General features: G+C 43.5%; 1 protein-coding gene and 1 long non-coding RNA gene across 13 annotated transcripts in view; one reads left to right on the forward strand and one right to left on the reverse strand.

Annotated features, from left to right (window-relative positions):
- Window positions 1-5,201: 5,201 nt before the first annotated feature.
- LOC105077107 (coiled-coil domain-containing protein 162) overlaps window positions 5,202-21,704 on the reverse strand; it is a 152,727-nt gene continuing 136,224 nt past the window's right edge. For 8 of the 12 annotated variants that reach the window (XM_074368501.1, XM_074368502.1, XM_074368500.1 and 5 more), the window contains 10 exons: window positions 19,537-19,686; window positions 18,658-18,711; window positions 17,844-18,011; window positions 15,840-15,989; window positions 15,463-15,597; window positions 14,700-14,852; window positions 13,264-13,473; window positions 11,423-11,543; window positions 7,180-7,301; window positions 5,202-5,400 (listed from right to left, as the gene is read on the reverse strand). In XM_074368501.1, coding sequence (XP_074224602.1) covers window positions 5,272-5,400; window positions 7,180-7,301; window positions 11,423-11,543; window positions 13,264-13,473; window positions 14,700-14,852; window positions 15,463-15,597; window positions 15,840-15,989; window positions 17,844-18,011; window positions 18,658-18,711; window positions 19,537-19,686 — 1,392 coding nt within the window. In that variant the 3' untranslated portion in view covers window positions 5,202-5,271. The remainder of the gene's footprint in view (window positions 5,401-7,179; window positions 7,302-11,422; window positions 11,544-13,263; window positions 13,474-14,699; window positions 14,853-15,462; window positions 15,598-15,839; window positions 15,990-17,843; window positions 18,012-18,657; window positions 18,712-19,536; window positions 19,687-21,704) is intronic. The other 4 variants (XM_074368503.1, XM_074368505.1, XM_074368506.1 and 1 more) reach the window with 4 other exon arrangements.
- LOC141578366 (uncharacterized) lies at window positions 14,869-16,008 on the forward strand. The gene is made up of 3 exons (XR_012508676.1): window positions 14,869-15,054; window positions 15,150-15,204; window positions 15,872-16,008. It is a non-coding gene; the product is annotated as an uncharacterized LOC141578366 (long non-coding RNA).

The following is a 21,704-nucleotide window of genomic DNA, read 5'->3' on the forward strand; positions in this document are numbered from 1 at the left end:
AGTGCCTGTATCAGCAGGAGACAGAAGCTATGTAATACGAGCAGTAAAAGTTTGATGTAAAAAAGTATTCACTATAGGAGAATAGATTGAAGTGATGGGGCATATATGTAATATTTTAAAAAATAAAAATCTACAAAGCAGTGGAGATAACTCTCAAAAATATAGAAATGGTCAGTCTAGGAAATGGCCACTACATGTGCTCCCTCAGGCTGAATTCCAGAAATCATTAGCGAGGATACAATTGTGGCTCTTGAGATGAAGTCTATGGTAGTGTTAACTCCATCTGAGGTGTGCCAGGAAAGCTGTCTGTGAGGAGATGTTACACCAGTGGCAATCTGAAGTCATCCAACAAGGGAGTGCAGAGTAAGGTAACACTCCACTGCTGTGCTGTGTGCACTGTTAGAGCTGGGCACTGTGGGAGTCTGCCTGGAACCAGGAAGTGAAATCTCTGCAGTACTTTGTACTGACAAAATGGCATGCTACCTAGCAAAGAAGTATTCATATGGTCCAGCTCCATTTTCACCATGATAATGGACGGAGCAGGCAACAAGAGGGTAAGTTCATAGCCCTTGTTTCTAAATTTATGACCTTCCTCTATATTCTCAGTATTTCTTTTGCCTTTGGTAAAAACCTCAGTTGGTCAGGGTTTTTAATCCGGCAGAGTGACACAAGTGTTCATTACTGAGGGGTCTGAATCTTCCAGTTGTCCTGTGTAGTTTGGTCACTGTAGTTTTTCATTAACCTTTTTTTATTGGGTACAGAATTCTCAGGCACCCAGAGACTCCCGTGTTCCAGATACAGTTCTTGCCTCCATTATGTACCAGCAATACAGTCTCCCCTTGGTAATCAGGATTGATTGATCCAGGTGGTGGATCAATTTCTGCTGCCAATTGGTGTAGTGGCAAAGAATCCCTAGGTGCCCAAGTGGCAGTCTCACCTAGGTCAGTAGACCTGTTGTGTTCCTGGTTGAAGCATCCCTTGGAAACTAAGACCTTTAAACCAGCACAGTTCGAGGTTGCTGGGATGAGAAGTATAATCGTGAGAGGAGACACTCCCACTTATACCCCCTGATCTTGGACCCATATATTCATCTCAAACCATATGCCACTTCTAAGACAGAATTCCATCCTTTCAGGTTGGTAGCTCTGAACTGTTGTTATAACAATATTTGGTGAACTGTTCCACTTTTCAGTTAGACCAGCTATTTCTGGGTGTTGGAGTATGTTAATTTCACGAGCATGCATTCACTGAAGCATTTCCTTTTTTGTGAAATTGATTTGTTGGTTAGAAGAAACGGCATAGGAAATGCCATAATGGTGGATAAGGCATTCTGTGAATACAGGGATCAGGTGGTAGTGCTGGCAGAAGCATTACGGACAGTAAGGCAATCCATATTCAGAATGTCTGTTCTAGTGAAGTTGAATCTCTGCCCCATCTATGATGGAAGAGGTCCAGTGTAATCAGACTGCCACCAGGTGGATGGCTGTTACACATGGAATTGGTGCCATATTGCAGCCTCAGTATTGGTCTCGACTCTTGACAGATGAGGCACTTGCCAGTAGTGCATACCAGCCTTAGCAAGGGGAAGTCCGTATTTTTGGACCCATTCAAAGCCTCTGTCTCTGCCACCAAGGCTGTGTTGTTCATGGATCCTTTGAGCAAGCCCTGGGGTAGCTAGGGAGTGAAGCTGACTAACACTCAGAATGCATTATTTTGTCCTATGGATTAATAAAAGCTTTCTCTGCTGTGGGTGATTTTTGATGGGCATTGACACGGGACATGAATATCTTCACAGTGCTTGCCCAGCCAGATTTCTTTGTCACCAAACTTTCAATCCTGTTTTGTCCCAAGTCCCTGACTATCCAGCAAAACCATCAGCAGCTGCCCAGGAGGTAGTATATAGCTGTACTTTTGGCCATCTCTCAGGTAAGACATAGTGGACAACCAAATGTACTCTCAAAGTTCTGGTCACAGGGAGGATTTTTTCACCATGGTCCTTCAGGTCTACCAGTGAGTGGTGCAGATGTCCACTCTTGGGTGGAACCAACATATGCAGACCTATCTATAAACCAGGCTTGATCCCCCCCCCCCTTTCTTGGCCAGCTAGGTTTAGAAACACCTCAGGTGAGAGGTACAGATTTGAGAGAGAAGAGGCAGTGAAAGTTGGTCTTAAAAAAAAAGTCTGAGCCATGTGTTCAAGGAAGCTATTTGTACCTTGCAGACAAGCTCAAGCAAACTAAGTCTGTTGTATACCATTTCCATTGGTGGTAGATTCCTGCTGTGCATGCCCAACCAAGTTTATGACTAAGTGGGTCCTGCAACACCCAAATTACGATGGGAAGTTCAGGCTACATGACCACCTTCTATCCCATGATTAGGCATTCAGTCTCTACCAAGGTCCAAAAGAGTAGTTACCGTCAGAAGAAGGCATAGATTTGCTCTAAAATCCTAGGAGTCTGCTCTGTGATTCTCCTCCTGGTGCTTGACAGAAGTTCCATACAATGTCCCTATATGCCTGGACACTTAGTGTCATTGGCTCTGCTGGATCATAGGACCAAAATGATAGAGCAGCTTATAGTGTAACTCAGATTCACAACAGGGCTGCCTTAAGAGGTTACCTGCTCAGAATTGGTAATCTTATGGATGACTGTCTAGGAGCATTCTCAAAGGCAGTATATGTTGCCTTCAAAATCCAAAAAGGCCTGAGCATCATGCCTCTTTTTCTGTGGTAACATCTTGTGAGATGAAGTAGTATGTCTTTCATCTTGGGGGTTCATCACTGAAACTTTGTTACGTGTTGGAGGACTTACCTTTCACCCTCTAGTTTTTAATGTTTTACCTCAGTACTTGATACTTGCAGCTCATCATATCCAGTCAGCATGCTGTTGTCAGTGTAGTGGAGCAGTGTGATGTTCTGTGGAATATCATGATCAAGGTCTCTCTGGACTCAATCCTGGCAGAAAGCAGAATTGACAAAGCCTTGAGGCAAGACTTTGAGGGTGTTCTGTGGTCCTGCCAGGTAAAAGCAAACTGCTTCTTGTGGTCTTTGCAATTTGGCATGGAGCAAAAGGCCTTATAACAGCATAGCAAGTGCCAAGGACATATCCATTTACCCCAGTAAAGATACTATATCTGGGGTAGCAGCTGTGATTGGAATCATTAACTGGTGAAGGGGTGGACCTGATAGTGCCTAGTCATTTTCCAAGACCCATCTGTTTCCTACGCAGGCCAAAGTGGTGTGTTAAGTGGTGTTGTGACAGGTATCACCACCCTCACTTCTTTCAAGTCTTTGATGGTGGCAATTAATCTGCAATTTCTGCAGTGTAATACTGCTTCTAGTTTACTTTCTTTATAGAAAGGGGAAGTTCCAGGGGCTTTTAATTATCCCTCCCTACAATAATGAGCCTTCAACTATTGGGTCAGAGGACCAATAATTGGAATCTGAAATATGGCTATTCCAGTTACACATTCAGGAAGTAGGGAAATAACCACACTGGACCAACTGGGTCTACTGTAATTTGGACCTGAGCTAAGACAACTCCTATCATCTCACCTTGTAAGCCTTCATTTTGATGAGCCATACTGGTGTTTTGGGTCCCCAGGAATTAGAATTAATTTAGAGGTAGTTCCTAGTAAACACCAAATAGGCTAGATACTATTTCTTCCCTCCGAAGACTAGTCACTGTAGCAAATAATTATAGATCCTTAGGACAATGTTTGTAGGGAGACTTAAGATACGTGCATACAGCCATGGTGTAAGGTGGGGAATCTAACCTCCCCTGTAGTTAAAGGGCCCTGACCTGTGAATTGACGTAGGTCTGGAATCAGGGTGAGAGGCTGTGACTCTCCATTGTGCTGTCTCAAGTCAGGTTTTGGCTACCAGAGTTTTTCCTGTATAGATCAAGCAATATCCTTGTTGGCTGCCCATTTCATTTGTGGGGACTCATGACCACCAAAAATCTTTGTGTGCCAAGGCGTCCTGACTCCTCGTGTGTCCCTGCTGCCCTTTATAATAGATATCCCACTTTGTCTTTGGTGTTTGGCTTCTGCTACTGTGGAATTGCATCATCATTGAAATGAGAGCCCATCTCAACAGCAGTGAGAAACAAGATTGTGAACTCGGCTATCATCGTAATTTAGCATTCTGCCCCTTAAAATTTGTGCTTGATTTTTAGCAATATTATCTCCCTGACTACAAGAAATAAGAGATTTTTTAAAGGCTATTGTGAAAGCTCTCTGGTACTCAGACCATAATTTGAGCTAAGAATAAAGGACCCGAGCTTGTCATTTTCTTTCCTAAGTGCTGAAGTGCATTCAGAAAACTGCATCCGACACCGTAGTGTCTGTGGTCATCACTGACAAAGCTTAACATCTTGCCAGTTGGCAAAGAAGGAAATATTTACAGGGTCCAGGTTCATTATTTCACAGCAGAAAATGAAGGATGAATTTGGAGGTGAGAGGTCATAAATTGTTAAGTGGTATCATACCTGGTCATGCCGAATTTTTAGTTATGGTACCAGAGTCACCAATCATCTTGGTTTTTGCTTTTATGTTCTATTTCAGAAATAAGTTTGTATGTCTTTGCAAGTGTGTATGCATTTTGAACTTAATCCATTCAGCATTCATTGTGTATAGTGTAAGGTAATGATTTAATCTACTTTAAATAGACTCTCCCTTTTCTTTAATTTAAAAAGCTACATATATCATATGTAAATTTATGTATTTATGTTTCTCTGATCTCTTCTGTTCCATTCATCTATTTATTTATTCCTTTACCCAAGATAAACTTTCTTGTTTGAACAAAAAGACTCTGATTCAGACTTTACAAGTCTGAAGAGGGTTTTGCCATTTGTAGAAGAATAAAATTAGACTGTTAAGAGAGAATGATGTTCTTAAGTGCTTTGAAATTTACCTGGATCAGTGTCTGTTCTGGTTTTCCACTTGCTGGTAAATACTGTCAGGCAGCAATGCCTTCTCTCCTGGCTGTCCCACCTAATCAGTAACCCAAGGTAACCATTTGTATTAAGAGGCTGCTGGTTGACCAGAGGCAAGGCTCAGGTTGTAGAAATGCAAATCAACTCTCAGTGTTTTAAAATTCAGGGCCAAACCCTATTTTACCTGGGACATTCAGATGTAATCATCTCAGTCTTTCCATACTATCTTCACAGTACTGATAGTAAAAAATTAGATAAAAGGCTTAATGGAGTTTAGAATCATTTTTATTCATTCAAATGCTCATAGAAATAAAACTTGGAAAAAGGATATATGTTATCAATCAGGCCTGAATGGGATTCTGGATGGATCCGTTTTGACTTGAAAAGCTGAAAGTTGGACATTTTCTGCCACATTGGGTAGGAAGACATGGTCATTTCTTTTTTTGTGTTTAATAGGTGCAGGTACCTGCAATATAAATATTAAGTAGATATTGGAGACTTTACAAAAGATGGTGAATAATTCTTAATCATAGCATCACTACAAGTCACTGTTACAAGACCAAGATCATTGGTTCAGTCTAGGTTGGGCCTTTTAGTGTGCCTTCCTGTACATATTTTGCCTCTTACTATAGAGGGAACTGGTCAGGATTGAATCCATCAATGGAAAGCCATTTCCAGCTAAGAAAGGACAGATAGCTTGTATTTGGAGTAATCTAAAAATTCTTTAACATTTTATCATTTGTGTTAGTGCAGTGCTACTTTTTAAAAGAAAATCATTGGTGGTCTTATATTCCAGCCATGTATAAATTCTTTTTAATCTATTTATCTGACTTACCTCATAGGCCTTGCTTAAGAAGTGAGACCTTAGATTTGAAGAGGACCCAACTAATTTTGTGCTTTTCCTGGACCTCAGGCTTTTTGCTTGGGGTCTCTATACTGTCCACAAGCCAGTGGGCCCTCAAGACACTTCCTTACTTATTAGGGCTTATTTATTTAGTAAGGCAATATAGCCAACAGTTAGCCTTAGACCATTACCCTTCTAAATCTTTGAAACCTAGTGAATCTCCACTAATGTACTTAGTTACTTAGCAGCCTTCTCAGCTATGAGTTTTGATCACCAATCTGCTGCACAGTAGGAACATTTGCTTTGGGGAGTGAAATGGGGGTGGAGTGAATCTTAAAAGCCCTTGTGGTTCCATACAGATCAACTGAACATTGCTAAGAGCTTTTGTAGAAACTGACACATACTAGAATTTCACCTTCTGATGAAAGATGACTGACAGATTGATGGGTCAAGCAAATGGTGGGCATTAATAATGCAGTCCTATTTGGTCAAGGATCTCAATTGGGTATGTTCCTGACTTGCTTCTTCCCTTTCTGTGTGTGGTCCCTTAACTGTATATTTAGAAATCCTACAACAAACTTTTGGTCCAATAACTAAACCATCGGCTTCAGAATTACACCTTCAAAAGAGGCCTAAGGATGGCATATTTTCTCTGACAATGAATAATTTTTCCCCCTAATTCTTCTCATGGTAAGAGGGAAGAAATTCTTAAATGTGTGATTAGATATATAAATCTGGAGAAGATTCTAGAAAACAATGAAGCAAAGAGTATAATACTCATTAAAATAGTACAGAGAAGGCAGTGAAAGAGGGTGTAAATGGTGTTTTACGTAAACTCAAAGCTGAAATATTAAAAGAAAATTCTTCAGATATGTGCTATGCTTCAATCTAACCTACATTCCAGGAATTTTCTTGGGAGGGTAGATTTCTCACTTGTTTTAAAATGACTTTTGAAACTATTTCTGCTCTGCCAAGGAACTCAGATAAAGGCTCTGATGCTGCTGGTTAATTACTGTTGATGACTGAAAAACAAGAAGAAATTCAGGAACAGAACACAGCAAGGTGCTGGTACTGATGTCCACACTCATTTACTGATGTACTGAGTAAGTGCTTTTGGGCTTGTTTCAACATCAGAATGTTATTATTGAGGAGTGGCGTCAGCAAGATGGCATAATAGGAAGCCCTGGACCCTCCTTCCCCCATAAACACAGTGATTCAGCAAGAGTTCATGGACAAATTCCCTTTATGAGAAACCCAGAATTCTGTCATCCAGACCCAAGTACTGAGATAAGATCCTGATATATAATTTTTTAATGTAAATTTGAAGTAACCCTAAATCTATAATTTCATATTTATAATTTTCATTGTTGCAACTACATAATCAATTTTATCATTACTTACAGTCTTTGGCCTTTGAATCCTTATTTTATTGCCCATAAGATCAGTCTTTAAAAGGTGTTGCTGGGAGTATCTGGATGATGTGGAAGCAGAATGTAGGGAGTAGTGAGTCTGGGATATAAGGCCTATAATGTGAAAAAGGTTAAGTTATATCTCTGGTTGTAACGTACAGGCCTAGATTCAATCCATAAAATTTTATAGATTAAAATGGGCATCTGATTCAGCTTCATCAATTTTGAGTGATGATGTCAAAACCAGGATGAAGTCTTTAGCCTGAGGGTCACATGAAAGAGAAAGTGAAAGAGATGATGGGTTCCTTGGACTTGTGGGTGAAAGCGGACTGAGCAATATTTAAGGATATATTAATAGGACTTGGCAATTAACTGGATTTGCAGGGTGAAGAAGAATAGTTCCCAAATTTCTGGCTCAAGCAGTTGGACAGATGTTAGTTTTATTTTATGGTGGATTTTGTGATCATGGCATATACCTGCTCAATAAGTCATTGTTGGTTATAAGATCAGAAGGATAGGTGGGAAATACATGTATGTAGAGAGGAAGCGGATAAAGATTAGCTCAAGGCCTCTGAAAAGGCAGGGGCCCATGGATCCTGTTCACAGGGATTGTCCCACAGAAGAAAAGGGGCATCTTATCCACTTTAACAGGAGGGAGGGAGTAGCAGCTGAGTATAGATGTAGGTAGGCTGGGGACAAGTAGAGGGAGTTCCCATTGGATGGAAGAGGAGGATTGTGAAGGACTGAAGAGACCAGGAAAATTTAAAATAGTTGCTGCATTATAATAACTTTAAATGGAGTATGAGCTATAAAAATATTGAATCACTATGTTGCACACCTGAAACTACCATGATATTGTAAATCAACTATACTTCAGTTAAAATAAAAAAATAAAATAGGTGCTGTGAAGAGTGAGTGAGGCTGACCCCACCCTCAGCTGTAGGGGATAACATGAGCTAGGCGTAAGCCCACCAGCCATTTTACTACCCAGCTTCAGTGATTTGTCCAAAATTGGTCACATGACCCACATTAGCCTGGTCAAAACCTGATTCTTTTTAATTGTCCCCTCTCCACACTGCACTCCTGTGATGTGAGCTTGAACACAGGTTGGAAGCCACGGAGGTGGCAGCCCTCTTGCTTCCTGGGGCTCCACTTCCCCTGTGCTCTTAGCACGCTTAGGGCCCAGAGCTGCAGGGAAATCAGTCCTCAAGAAATAGTTCATGGGCAATCTACCCAGGCAATAGAAATAAAAGCAGAAATAAACAATGGGACCTGATTAAACTTCTAAGCTTTGCACAGCAAAGGAAACCATAAGTAAAACAAAATGACAACCTCTGGAATGGGAGAAAATATTTGCAAATGATGCCACTGACAAAAATTTCATTTCCAGAATATATAAACAGTGCATACAACTTAATACCCAAAAAACAACCCAATCCAAAAATGGACAGAAAACCCAAACAAGCAATTCTCCAGTGAAGACATACAAATGGCCAATAGGCACATGAAAAAGTGCTCAATAATTACCAGAGAACTGCAAATCAAAACTACAATGAGGTATCACCTCACACCAGTCAGAATGGCCAATGGCCATCCTTAAAAAGTCCACAAATGACAAATTCTAGAGAGGATGTGGAGAAAAGGGAACCCTCCTACATTGCTGGTGGGAATGCAGTTTGGTGCAGCCCTTACAGAAAACAGTATGGAGATTCCTCAAGAAACTAAAAATAGACTTACCATATGATCCAGCAGTCCCACTCCTGGGTATATATCTGGAGGGAACTCTAATTTGAAAAGATACATGTACCCCAATGTTCACATCAGCACTATTTACAGTAGCCAAGACATGGAAGCAACCTAAATGTCTATGGACAGTGACTGGAAGAAGCTGTGGTTTATACAATAGAATACTACTACGCCATTCAAAGAATAAAATAATGTCATTTGCACCAACATAGATGGACCTAGAGATCGTCATTCTAACTGAAGTAAACCAGAAAGAGAAAGAAAAATACCATATGAAATCACTCATATGTGATATCTGTTTTAAAAAAAGAGGACACTAAGAGGACATTAATGAACTCATCTACAAAACAGACTTGCAAACATAGTAAACAATCTTATGGTCACTGGGGGAAAGAGGGTGGGAAGGGATAAATTTGGGAGTTTGAGATTTGCAGATGTTAGCCACTATATATAAAAACATTAAAAAAATTTCTGTATAGCACAAGGAACTATATTCAATATCTTATAATAACCTTTTATGAAAATAAATATATGTATGTATATGCATGACTGGGACATTGTGCTGTACACCAGAAAATGACACATTGTAACTGACTGTACTTCACTTTAAATAAATAAATAAAAATAAAAAATAAAATTGCTTCCAGGTCCAGGGGAAAAAGAAAAAAATAGTTCAAACCTCGATCAAGCCAACTTAAGCAAGTCTACCTCTGAACATTTCAGTTTTGTGAGCCAGTAATTTCTCCGCTGCTGGGACCCGAACATGCAGGGATTTCATTTTTTTTAAAGCATTTTTTTTTGGTTAATACGTCTTTATTAATTGAAGTATATACTCAGTTACAGTGTATCAATTTCTGATGTACTGCATAATGTTTCAGTCATACATATACATACAAATATTCGTTTTTGTATTATTTTTCATTATAGGTTTCTTAAGCATTTTGAGAGTAACTGCACTAGAACAAATTGCAATTTCTCAGGCCCCACTGTCAGGGCCCAGGCAGTGGGCACAGAGGCAGGACAGAGCACCCTTGGCTTCTGAGAGTCCAGTTTTGCTCTTAGAAAATCTGAAGTATCTTGATCTTTGCTTGATATTTGGAAATGATCTTTCTGCTTCTGATAGACTGTTTTCTCACATCATTCACACTAGGAAGTGACAAAAGGAAACACAGACAAGGACACACATGTATCGAAGTGTAATAAACAACATTTGCAAAATGATCTAGTGCTACTATACTATGTGGCAGACAGTCATTAGAATACACCTTTGAGGTGGGTATTTCACAGGCGAAGTAACCTGTCCAAGGTCACAGCTAGCAGTGACAGGGGCAGGATTTGAACCTTAGCTGTCTTACTCCAAAGTCCACAGCCTCAACCATCAGGCTACACTGTAGAACAGAAAGAAGAGGTTTGGCTGATCTTAATAATAGGCTGATCATGGTTACTCATACTGGGTGATATTTTTGATAGATCTGGACGAGAACTTCCTCATCTTAAAGGGGAGGAAGCTAGTTTCAAGACGTCTGAGTCTGGCCTCTGCTCCATTGCTGCTTGCTGGCTGCACTGTCCAGAGTGCTGTTTTGATTGCTATTTCCATAGGACTCCTCAAGCCCCCAGGACCCAAGAATCTACAAGTAACATCTGAGAAATGTGGTCATTAATGTCCTGTCCAGGAGGAAGAAATTTTCCTTTACCCTTCTAGGTTCTTCTGGCTAGTCTAAGAATTAAATTGACATGAAATTGATTAACAGGAGAAGATCAAACAAACGTTTAATAACATGTATACCTGGGAGAGGCCCAGGAGAACTGAATAACTTGCCAAAATTGCTGAAGCCCTCACCTTAAATACCATCCTCAGCTAAAGCCCGAAGAGGCTGCTGACGGTCGGGGAAAGTCAGCCATGGGAGGTTACCCAGAAAAGCACAATAAACAACGATCAGTTGGTTATACATACTTGTCTTTTCCATTGATAAGTTTCTAGAGGTTTGGTCATTCTCTTCCTGGCACAGAAGAGGGAGACATCCCTACAAATGGAGGTTTCCCTTACAAATATAATAAATGTTTCTTACAAAAAGGCAACTCTTGGTTGATTTTCAGAGCCCTTCCCATGTCTGCTGTTTCTCAAAAAATAATCAACTTAAAACAATATGCCAAAGACATATCTTAGGGTGGCAAATTCTGCTCCCCTATAGTCCCAAGGTGTTAAGGTGTATTAACATCCAGTGAAGTACCCAATGTTCTTTAGGTGATATATTACACCTAGAGCCAGTTTTTATGATTGAAATCTTTTAGTGCCGCATGTCAGTACACCAAGGTGAACTAAAGTAGAGTTCTGACTGCAAATCAGAGTGAAGGTTCATTCATTCACTCAATAAACATGGAGCACCCACTCAATAACCACTGAATTGTTATCGTTGGTCCCTGAGACCCTCCTTCAATTCAGACCAGACCCTGGACGCTTATTCTACACAGAGTAGGGGTATCCTTACCGCCTGGTGAGTTCACCTGGTCCAACAATCGCTCAGCATCATTAAGCTGACTCTGCAGCTCTTTTACCCGCTGGAAAGCGTCCACCTTCACACTGCGCTCCTGGGCAAGCCGGCTTCTCATCTGAAGGGAAAAGCACGTGGGAAGCAGAGATGCTTTTTGGTGCACACTTTAGTTCCCTGGGAGGGGCAGGGGTGGGGAAGGGCGGCTTCTAGGGAGAGTTGTGGGTCCCAGGTTACCCCAGAATATAAGTCATGAAGTCCTGGTCAGGCTGAACTCAGCCTTCTGAGAATGAAGAGCTCTAGGAAGGCCAAGAACTTGAAAGAGGAACAGAGGCCTTGAAACCCTTTATTACCTTATAATAGCCAGGAGTTTACTCACAAAAGTTATATTTTTTATGTTTATTTCACCAGAGGGAAGCGGGGGCGGGGAGCCAGTTCACAGAGGACCTTGTGGGCCAAGCCAGGCATCTACCACCCCAAAGACCTGTGGGAAACCCTGGATGGCTTCAAGCCAAGACTTGATCTCCCAGATCTCAACCCTGAGTTCAGCTCATCTGCAGGGAATGCCCTGGCCACCATCTCCAGGCCTGACACAAGGCCCACACCTGGAGGCAAACTGTTTAATCTCTCCTGGCGCTCCTGACCCCAAGTCCCCTTGGCCAGGGAGTCACTGGGTCCAAAATGCACCTCACCTGCAGAGGTCACAGGTATTTCTCTTTTTAAATTTATGCCTATCATCTCCTAATTGTTTTTAATGATAAAAAAGTAATAGTGTAATGGGTTGAATAGTGTACCCCACAAAGTCATGTTCACCTGAAACCTCAAAATGTGACCTCGTTTGGAAATAGAGTCTTTGCAGATGTAATTAAGATGAAGTCATACTGCATTAAGGGTGGGCCCTAAATCCCATGTTGATGTCCTTACAAAAAGTGGAGAGGGTACCCACACACAGAGACACAGGGAAGAGGCCATGTGACGAGGGAGGCAGGGAGTGGGGAGCTGTGGCTACAGGCTGAGGAATGTCAGCCACTGCCTGCAGCCCCCAGAAGCTACAAGAGGCATGGAAAAGGCTCTTCCAGAGCCTCCTAAAGGAACCAACGCCTTGATTTCAGACTCTGGCCTCCTGAACTGTGAGAGGATAAAACTTTTATCCTTTTTTCTGGTCATTTATTTTTATAGAATTCTCCTTACTAATCTCCCCCTTGAGTACTTGAAACACTTGGCCAATAATTTAACTTTCCCATTTCTGTTTCCTAATATCTCTGGTGAATTAAGTGATTTATTCATTCAATGAATACCTGTGAAGCACCAGCCCTGGAAAGTGCTAGGTTTTTTCTCCCCTTTTGTGTTGAAATACATTCTGTGGTCCCCTTTGTTGAACTTTGCATGAGTTCACATTTACATTATATTATTTCCTCCTCTTTTTTTTTTTCTTAATAAAAACATATTGTGTCTGGAAACCACTTCTGCCTTTCCTTTTTTATCTCTGCAGTTCCAGAAACACCATGAATAAAATCCCTTATAATAGCCTCCATAACACTTGCTGCCTTTCCGGATTGTCAGAATTTTCTAAAGGATCCCTTCTAGTTCAAACATTAGAGCTGGGTAGAAATACATTTTTCTAGTGGTTAGAAAGGTGCTAAGATCTGGGCCTGGAAGCGGTCAAGCCATCATCTTTCACCATAGGCAGCCTGAGCAATCGCCCAGGTGTAGATATTTCCACGCCCAAGGTGGGCCTGGCGGTGACAGAGGGGAGGAGCACCGCTGTGGAGGCATGAGAGGCCTGGAAGAGACGGGAAGAATGAAACGGCACCCCGGTTTGCCAGCCTCCCTGGACTCACCTGTCGCAGTTCTCTCTGGATTTTCTTCTGCTGGAGCTGGTCCAGTTTAGAGGCCCTCTCGGCCTCTTCAGTAAGGAGCTGCAGGTGCTGTTCTTTCTGCTCCACATCCTCCAGCAGCTTCTCCATGCTGGAGGATTTCATTAAATCCAGCTGCTGCCAGTGGCGAGCTTCCTGGGTCGCTCTGTGTTCTAACTCTTTCAGCAGTTGAGCCTGTGGCAGGAAAAGGCCAAAGGGGACAGAAAGAGGCAGTTTTTTCTTCTCAGCAGAAGGCAGGGAATGAGAGATTGACCAACACAACCATCCCCTCCCTTAGCGCCCAGGGGCAGAACTGGGTGGAGCTGGGTGCCACGGCCCAGCTGTCCCGTGTAAGCCCCAAGGCAACAGTCGGGGGTTGGGGGGAACAAGACAAAACAAGGAAACCACAGAAGCCAGGCAAGTGGTAAGGCCACTCTCCAGCAATACCAGGTTAAATCATTTGGTCTCTTATTACCACAATTGGATGCTAATGTGTATGTTAGATAACTTATTAACCAAATAGTCTTATCTATCAAAACTGTATTTGCACTATCACTGAGCCTTAATCGTACAATAGCAGTGGAAGGGGAAGGGAGGTGTTAATCTTGCCTCTGTTTTGATTTTCAAAGTAGCTTTCGGGGAAGCCAGATTCCAGATGGTTAGAAAAGGAAAAAAGTAGTAATAAAATTGTTCTGTTCTGAAATTTTCCAGTAGTCACTAGATGCTCGACCCTTAATTATAATATTAATAATGATGATTAATATTTGTATGGTAACTTTACATAATTATACATCATAATTCACCTGGCACACAATAATGGAGGAATTAGGATCCAAAAGGAACAGATTATATTTTATGTTTTAAAAATAAGCCCAGTTTCCCAGGCTGTTATTTCTGTAAATCTTGATCTCTCTGCTTCATTCTTGCTCAGAGAGTTGGCACAGTTATTAAGAGCTCAGACTTAAAAAACCTTTATTTTGGTTCCCACCCCTACAGAGCAGCAGTAACTTCTGAAATTAAGACTTAGCGTGGGTCATCAGGAAAGGAACCAAGACTCTCTGCTGATGGCCACACTTGTGGAAAGCGTGCTTGGAGCATGAAAGGCATGTGTTAGAGGCCCAGACCCAGACCCCACGATGCCCTCTGGGTAAAAAGATCCTCAGAGAAACACACACACACAAAACAATCTTAGGTATGAGTAATATTTCACCATCTTAGCCAAATATGAATAAGAACAAAGCCTTTTAGCCACTGCCCCTGGTTTCTGGGCTAGAAAGGAGGGAACAGGGGAGCCGAGGTCCAGGCCATCTTTCTCTGGCCATGTGGCACTCTGGGGACAGCTACAGGCAGCAAGGTGCCGCTTCTGGTCGCCAGACTGTGTTCAAAGAGAGGGAGGAAGAAGGGTTCGGAGGCTCAGGTACCTGGTTCTCCTGCTGCCTGCACACCCTCGCGTTGTCGGCCTGAGCCCTGGCCAAGGCCTGCCGCAGAGCCAACAGCTGTTGACGAAACAGAGTCACTTCGTGTTCTGCCATTAGCTTGATGCTCAAACACTCTTTTTTACTTTGCATAGCTTCCTGTGAACATCCCAAACACAGTAAGGCAAGAGATAAGTTTCGTCTCCTTATTTTCAGTTTCACAACCAGCCTCCAAACCACAGCATCATCTACTGTTTTTTTAAAGTTTCTGGTAGAACAGAGCTCCTGCTGGTCACTTGCCTCCATGATGTCAATGAAGAAGAGTGTGACAGATCAGAGTAGATAAAGACTTTCAGAAACAGTAAGGAAAAGTTTCCAAACCACTATTGATATGTGCTTTGGTTTCAATTTGCCTTAAAGCCAATGTTCCACTTATCGTTATTTCATTTTCTGCAGATAATCTTGTTGGAAACTCAGATTGGCAGTGTTTTGACACGGCTGCCAGCACTTGGTAAAGTCTCTCCTTCCATCTTTTCCCTTCCCTTGTGCTAAACTCTCTCCTCTCTTCTCCCATTTGCTTGTCATTTGCTTCTGGCTCTTTCCCGTTTCTCCCGGGGCTCTGACCTTGCCCTCTCCCAGGAACACTTCCCAGCTGTCGGATCCTTTAGGAGGGTCGGACTTGCTACCTGACACCAGTGCAGCTGCTGCAGCCCAGGGGACCAGGCTGCCCCAGCCCTGGGCCGGGCCTCCCTTCCTCCCCCAGTCTCACCTCCTCGGCCCTCCTCAGCTGGCCCCGGAAGCGCGCCTGCTGCACTGCCAGCCTCCAGTGGCCCAGGCTCCTCACTTTGCACACCAGGGCGGCCAGGCTGCTGTTGTCCTGCTCCAGGACTCGCAGCTGCTCCTGCTTAGAAGGCTCACTTTCAGAAAAGGCTGCCCCAAGCACTTTTCTTGGGAAGGGCATGAATCCTGACATCAGAAACATGCCTTCCAGAAGATGAGACAATTGTGCAGTAAGCCCCAGTGCCTTTAAATGACTGAAGCAAAGCTCTCTCAGGGGAACAGGACCAGAATGCAAAGAGAGTGGGGTCAGATGCTAGGGTTAAATGCTGACTGCCCCTCACCCCCTAGCTAAATGAGACCACATACTTCAGCTGCGTTTTCTTTCATTTCTTCCTCAGGTCTGGCAGAGCCCCATTTTTTCTTTAGGTCCTTCATGTTGTCAATCCCTTCTGTCCTTACTTCGATGAGCTCGCACACTTTCTGGATCAAATTAAGCTGATTCTCATCCAGTTTCTCCTGCAAATTGCAGAAATCAAGTTCAGGAAGCGCAGTTGAAGAAGAGTCCTTTTGCCATCTAAGATCCAGCTTTCAGAAATGATTTCACATTAAAACACCATCCACCCAAACAATGATTCCATCGAGTACTGCCTGGAAGTCTCTCTAGTGGCCCCTTTAGTGTTCTCTTCAACCCTCAGGGCTGCATCATATGGACACCTGCACATCTTAGAGCCTGCTGCCAATGTCAGGCGCCGAGGCAAGTTGAGCCATCGAAGAGGGAGGTCACGGGTGAAAAACTGAATCGCACCCCCAACCCCTTCACCCCAAACACACGCAAAGGGTTACTTGGGAATTTGAACCTAGGGCCTTTTGCTCTCAGGTTGACTCAGCAGTATCTGACCAGATAAGACACTGTCCATGAGCCGCTAACAGGGAACTCCATTAAAAATAGGTAAGGTAGAGGGAGGAATCAGGCTGGTTGTCTTCCTCCTCAGCACCAGCAGGTATCTCATTGTGAAACAGCCCTTCTGGATGGTTATGGCTGGTGGCTAAATGGTGAAACAGCTTGATCACTGGGAAGTACAACTGGAGACCCAGCATCCTTGGGTGAGGGGTGAGTGTGGGGTGTCCTTTCATCTCTGAACCACCTCCCTGGAGAGGAAACAGGAGGTTAGCGCCAGCTGGGGAACCACAGCAGGAAGTCTGGCTACTGGCCACACAGCAAAAGCTTCAGCACCTTCTTGGGGCCCTGGGGTAGAACAGGAATTCCCTATTTTCAGGGGCTTGTGGAACTAATTGAGCCTGGGAGAAGTAGAGAGTGTACCTTTTGTCTAGGAATCTGGCAGAAGCCAAAAAGAAATTTTTCAACAATTTCACACCCAAAAGATGGCTTAGTAAATTCCAGACTTCACTGTGTGCTCACCCTTCTCCCACAGCACCAGGCCCCAATGCATGTTGGTTTGGCTCCTTTCATGTTTGTAAGCATTTGTATTTTGTGGACATTTTCCAGTAAAAAGGAATGTCCAATCCTCTCTGGAATGACCAGGCCAAGGGAGAGCATCAGTGGAAACTCCTTTCAATGGAATGACTCCAAGGATCACCCTAGAATTCCCCAGGAGAGACAGTGAAGGCCCCCAAAATCTCTAGGGAACATCCAATAGCAGGGAAGGGGGTAGTTTTGGGGGAAGCTGTGGACTTGGAGGTGGTAGGTTTGTAATGAAATTCACACTTGTGGGGCAGCTGGACCAGGCTCCGTGATGGCCCATTTTAGGCATGAGGTCTCCATCTTAAAACTGCTCAGACACCATAAGAAAGTGAAGGGCTTCCACAGTGCTGTGGGCACATGGCACCCACCACTCCTCTCCTGGGTGGGCCTTCACTGGCAGGTCAGCAGGGTGTGAGAGAAAGGATGGTGGGCGTTTTGAGGGTTGGAAAATCTCCAAAAGCTGATTCAGATTCTGGATCTGCCCACTGAGCTGTCGGCAGGTGCCTGTTGCTACCTACACTGGGGTTTGGCCTGCCCAGAGCACTGTGTTGTCCATTTTAGATGGTCACTGAATAGGCAGAACAGTGACATAAACTGCTAGTTTTGCAGAAGAAGGATCCCCCTTCCCTGACCAACAATCAGATGGCAACAATGGCAGGAGAGTGAGGAAAAAAGCAAATATCTAAATTATTTAAAATTCAGTGCCTATTGTGGTAAAATAACGACCACCCATCGCTGACTGTCTTCAGTGAAAGCCTGGAGCTGGAGAATTCTCTTGGCGCCACTGAGCCCATTCTGTCACGATCCCTCTGTGTGCAGCCACCGCAGGGGTCAGGTGTGCCCAGGGCCCCCCAGGACTGACCAGACGTCCGACACCAGTCACTTACTTTGATGTGCAAACACGTCACAAACAAAGCTTGGACCAGGGCTTCATATTCTTCTTGGACTTCTTTTCTAATCTGCTTTTTGAGATTCAGAGTCTCCTCCTCCAAATCCGTGAGCTGGGCTCTCAGGGCAGTGATTTCCATGATCATGTTGTGACTGAGCTCTGCAACCTAGCGGCAGAAGTGTTTTTTTTTAATGGAAAATCATTCAGGAATTCCAAACTGCCCAGAACAGTTCCTCATATATGAATGTTGAATTTGCACTTCGCTTTGAACCTAATGAAGAGGTGGATCTCCTATTGTGCAGGTGTGGGTGGAAGAAGCTGAGGCTGGTTTAAGGGTCTAAGGCATGTAATAGGTGCTCAGTAAATGGCTGCTGAATGAATGAGCCCAGAGGAGATGTCCCTTAAGCACTTTTCATTTGGAGAGAATACTTCAGCTGTCTTGGCCTCCATTTCCAAACCGGCCTTTCCTTGACACCTTAACCTAAATATTTCTTCGTCAGAAGGCACATTGGCCTTAAAGGAAAACAGCAGCAACAACAACAAAACCCCCAAGCTCCTAAATATAATAACAGAAAGAAAAAACAAATCAATAAAAAATAACAAAAGCCACCAAAAAACTTAAAAAAAAAAAGTGCTCATTGCCTAAAAGTGCAGCACACTCCTTGAATGTCTCTGCAGTGGACCCATCACTGAAGGGACTTTTACAGAAAGGGGCATGAGAAAGTGACACGAGGAAGTCCCATGTCTGGCTCCTGCTGAGATTGTGGACTTGAGAGTGGAGAAGAGAACCTCTTTAGTGATAACTGGCCTACCTGACCAGCACTGCTTTCAGGTGGACTCTGACCTCTTCGCATGATGCCTAATTCCTAAGAGAAGAAAGCAGTGCATCACCAAACTCCAACATTTATTCAGTTCAACACGCTCCAAACACCTCTTATTTGTGCTACTGGTGCCTCATTCTGAGCTCCTCAGGCTCTGCCTGGAGCCAGGACCATGCTTGCTGCCCCCCGGACTTCAGGAAGCATCACAAGACAGCATCAGCGCCCACGTATCCCCACTGGTGCAGAGGCCTCAGCCGTGGGGCAAGTCAGACTGAGCACAAAGCTAAGATCATGTGATATTTTAATGCTTCATTTGATTTTTTTAAATACTTTTGCACTTTTCTTATGTACAAAGACTACTCTGGACCTCTGACGCAATCCATTTCAAAGCAGTGTGTAATCTAGGGCAGGAGAAGTGACTCATGGATCCAACCTGTGGGATCTCATTTTAAGAAGTCTCATGGATGAGACCCATGCTGTGCCTCCAGAAGACAGAGTTTACTCAAGGACTCTGGCTTCTTTGCTGGACCAGGAACAGCACAAGATCCCTTGTGTTTGCTGAGGGTGGGAAGGTCAGCTATGCACCTTCCCTGGGGGGTCAGCTCCTTTGTCCCTCACCTCTTATATTCCCCTCTGGACACTACCAAAGCACACAACCTAGTGTTGGTGGTGCCATCTCCTTCACCACTGAGAATACCAGAGCCCAAGAAAATGAGCCAAAGAGAAGAGAAATTTGGAGAGTACCATTTATCCTCATTTCTCACATAAGAACACCTCCCTGGACCCTGTTTTACTTTCTCTTCAGAGTGACTCCTGTGCCTCCCTTCCCAGACCTTCCCCAACGCAGTTCTCATCTGTCTGGGAACATACTTGCTCCTTCTGGCGGAGCTTCTGCCTCGCATGCTCCAACAAGTGCTCGTAACACATGGAGTAGCTCTCGAAGTTGCTGCGTTCTCTGGCCATCACATCACAGCCCAGGGAAAGGAGGCAGGCCTCGAGGTGGTCTTTACTGAAAGTGATCTGAAAAGGAAGGGGCATCGTTCACAGCAGCTCCAGCAGGGCAGCCCCACCATGGCAGGGCTCATGGCTCACATTGTCTTGGCTCACAGACCCACCTCCATTTCTCCTCCACAGAGAAACAGCAGCTCCAGCCTTGTACACCTCTCTTTCAGGTCTGCTCTTAACATTTGCAGGGCCAGGGACGAGCGTACAAATGGAGGCCCATGTGCCATATGTCTAAGTGTCCTAAATATTGTAAGGTTACAAATCAAACTATTAAAATGAAAATGTTTGGGGGGAGGTTATAGCTCAGTGGTAGAGTGCATGCTTAGCATGCACAAAGTCCTAGGTTCAATCCCCAGTACCTCCTCTAAAAATAAATAAACTGATTACCTTCCCACCTAAAAAGAAGAAGAAGAAGAGGAAGGGGAAGGGGAAAGAGGAGAAGGAGGAAAAGAAGAAGAAGGAGGAGGAGAAGGAGGAGAAGGAGGAGAAGAAGAAAAAGAAAAAGAAAAAGTTTAACTGTCTTACTTTGAAGACTACACTGGGTTCTATGCTGAAGTATAATGACTTGGGGAGAGCTGGTCCCCAACCCATAGTTTACAGTTTGACCCCATTCGCTTCCTATCTTTGGTGTCACATCACATCACACTGTTGGCGGGAGGGCTGCATATGCATATGTAAGCAGGCAGCCTAGCCACCCACTCCGCTGCACTGCTGCCCTTGCCCATGCCCCAGGCAAGGGTGTGCACACTGGTGGTGAGGCCCGCTCTCCCTCTGGGGAAGATGATCTGGGGAAGAGGCCTTGGATTCAGGGAATTCCAGGGTCCCAGATATCTGGAGCACTGTCCAGAAGGAAGACCAGGAAAGGAAACCATAAACAAAATAAAAAGACAACCTATGGAATGGGAGAAAATATTTGCAAATGATGTGACTGACAAGGGCTTAACTTCCAAAATATACAAAGAGTTCATAGAACTCAATAACAAAAAACAATCTAATCCAAAAATGGGCAGAAGATTTAAACAAACATTTCTCCAATGAAGACATGCAAATGGCCAATAGGCACGTGAAAAGATGCTCAATATTGCTAATTATCAAAGAAATGCAAATCAAAACTACAGTGAGGTATCACCTCACCCTGGTCAGAATGGCCATTATTAAAAGTCCACAAATGATAAATGCTGGAGAGGATGTGGAGAAAAGGGATGGGAGTGTGCATTGGTGCAGCCACTATGGAAAACAATATGGAGAATCCTTAAAAAACTAAAAATAGTTACCATATGATCCAGCAATCCCACTCCCGGGCATATATCCAGAGGAAACTCCACTTCAAAAAGATACAAGTACCCCAATGTTCATAGCAGCACTATTTACAGTAGCCAAGACGTGGAAGAAACCTCAATGTTTATCAACAGATGATTGGCTACAATGGAATACTACATAGCCATAAAAAAGAATGAAGTGATGCCATTTGCAGCAACATAGATGGACCTAGAGATTATCATACTAAGTGAAATAAATCAGAAAGACAAATACCATCTGATATCACTTATATGTGAAATCTAATATTTGACATGAACTTATTTACAAAATAGAAACAGACTCACAGACATAGAAAACAAGCTTATGTTTACCAAAGGGGAAGTAGGGGGAGGGATAAATTAGGAGTTTGGGATTAGCAGATACATCTACTATATATAAAACAGATAAACAGTGAGGTCCTACAGTATAACAGGGAACTATATTCAATATCCTGTAATAAACCATAATGAAAATGAACATGAAAAAGAATGTGTATGTGTGTGTATATATATGACTGAATCCCGATGCTGTACTCCATAAACTAACACAACATTGTAAATCAACTATATACTTCAATTTAAAAAAAAGAAAGCACACCAGGGATCTGAGTGGACATGTCCCCTTGGCAGTGGGGATTTGCTGTGGGGAAGGGTGGGGCCCTCTGAAGTGGGGCATCTGGCAGGGGCCCCCCTTGTCCTGGTCAAAGGGCCAGAGTGCTGACTCTCCAGGCAGTC

This window comes from Camelus bactrianus, chromosome 8 (genome assembly GCF_048773025.1).
Source record: "Camelus bactrianus isolate YW-2024 breed Bactrian camel chromosome 8, ASM4877302v1, whole genome shotgun sequence".
NCBI lineage: Eukaryota > Metazoa > Chordata > Mammalia > Artiodactyla > Camelidae > Camelus > Camelus bactrianus.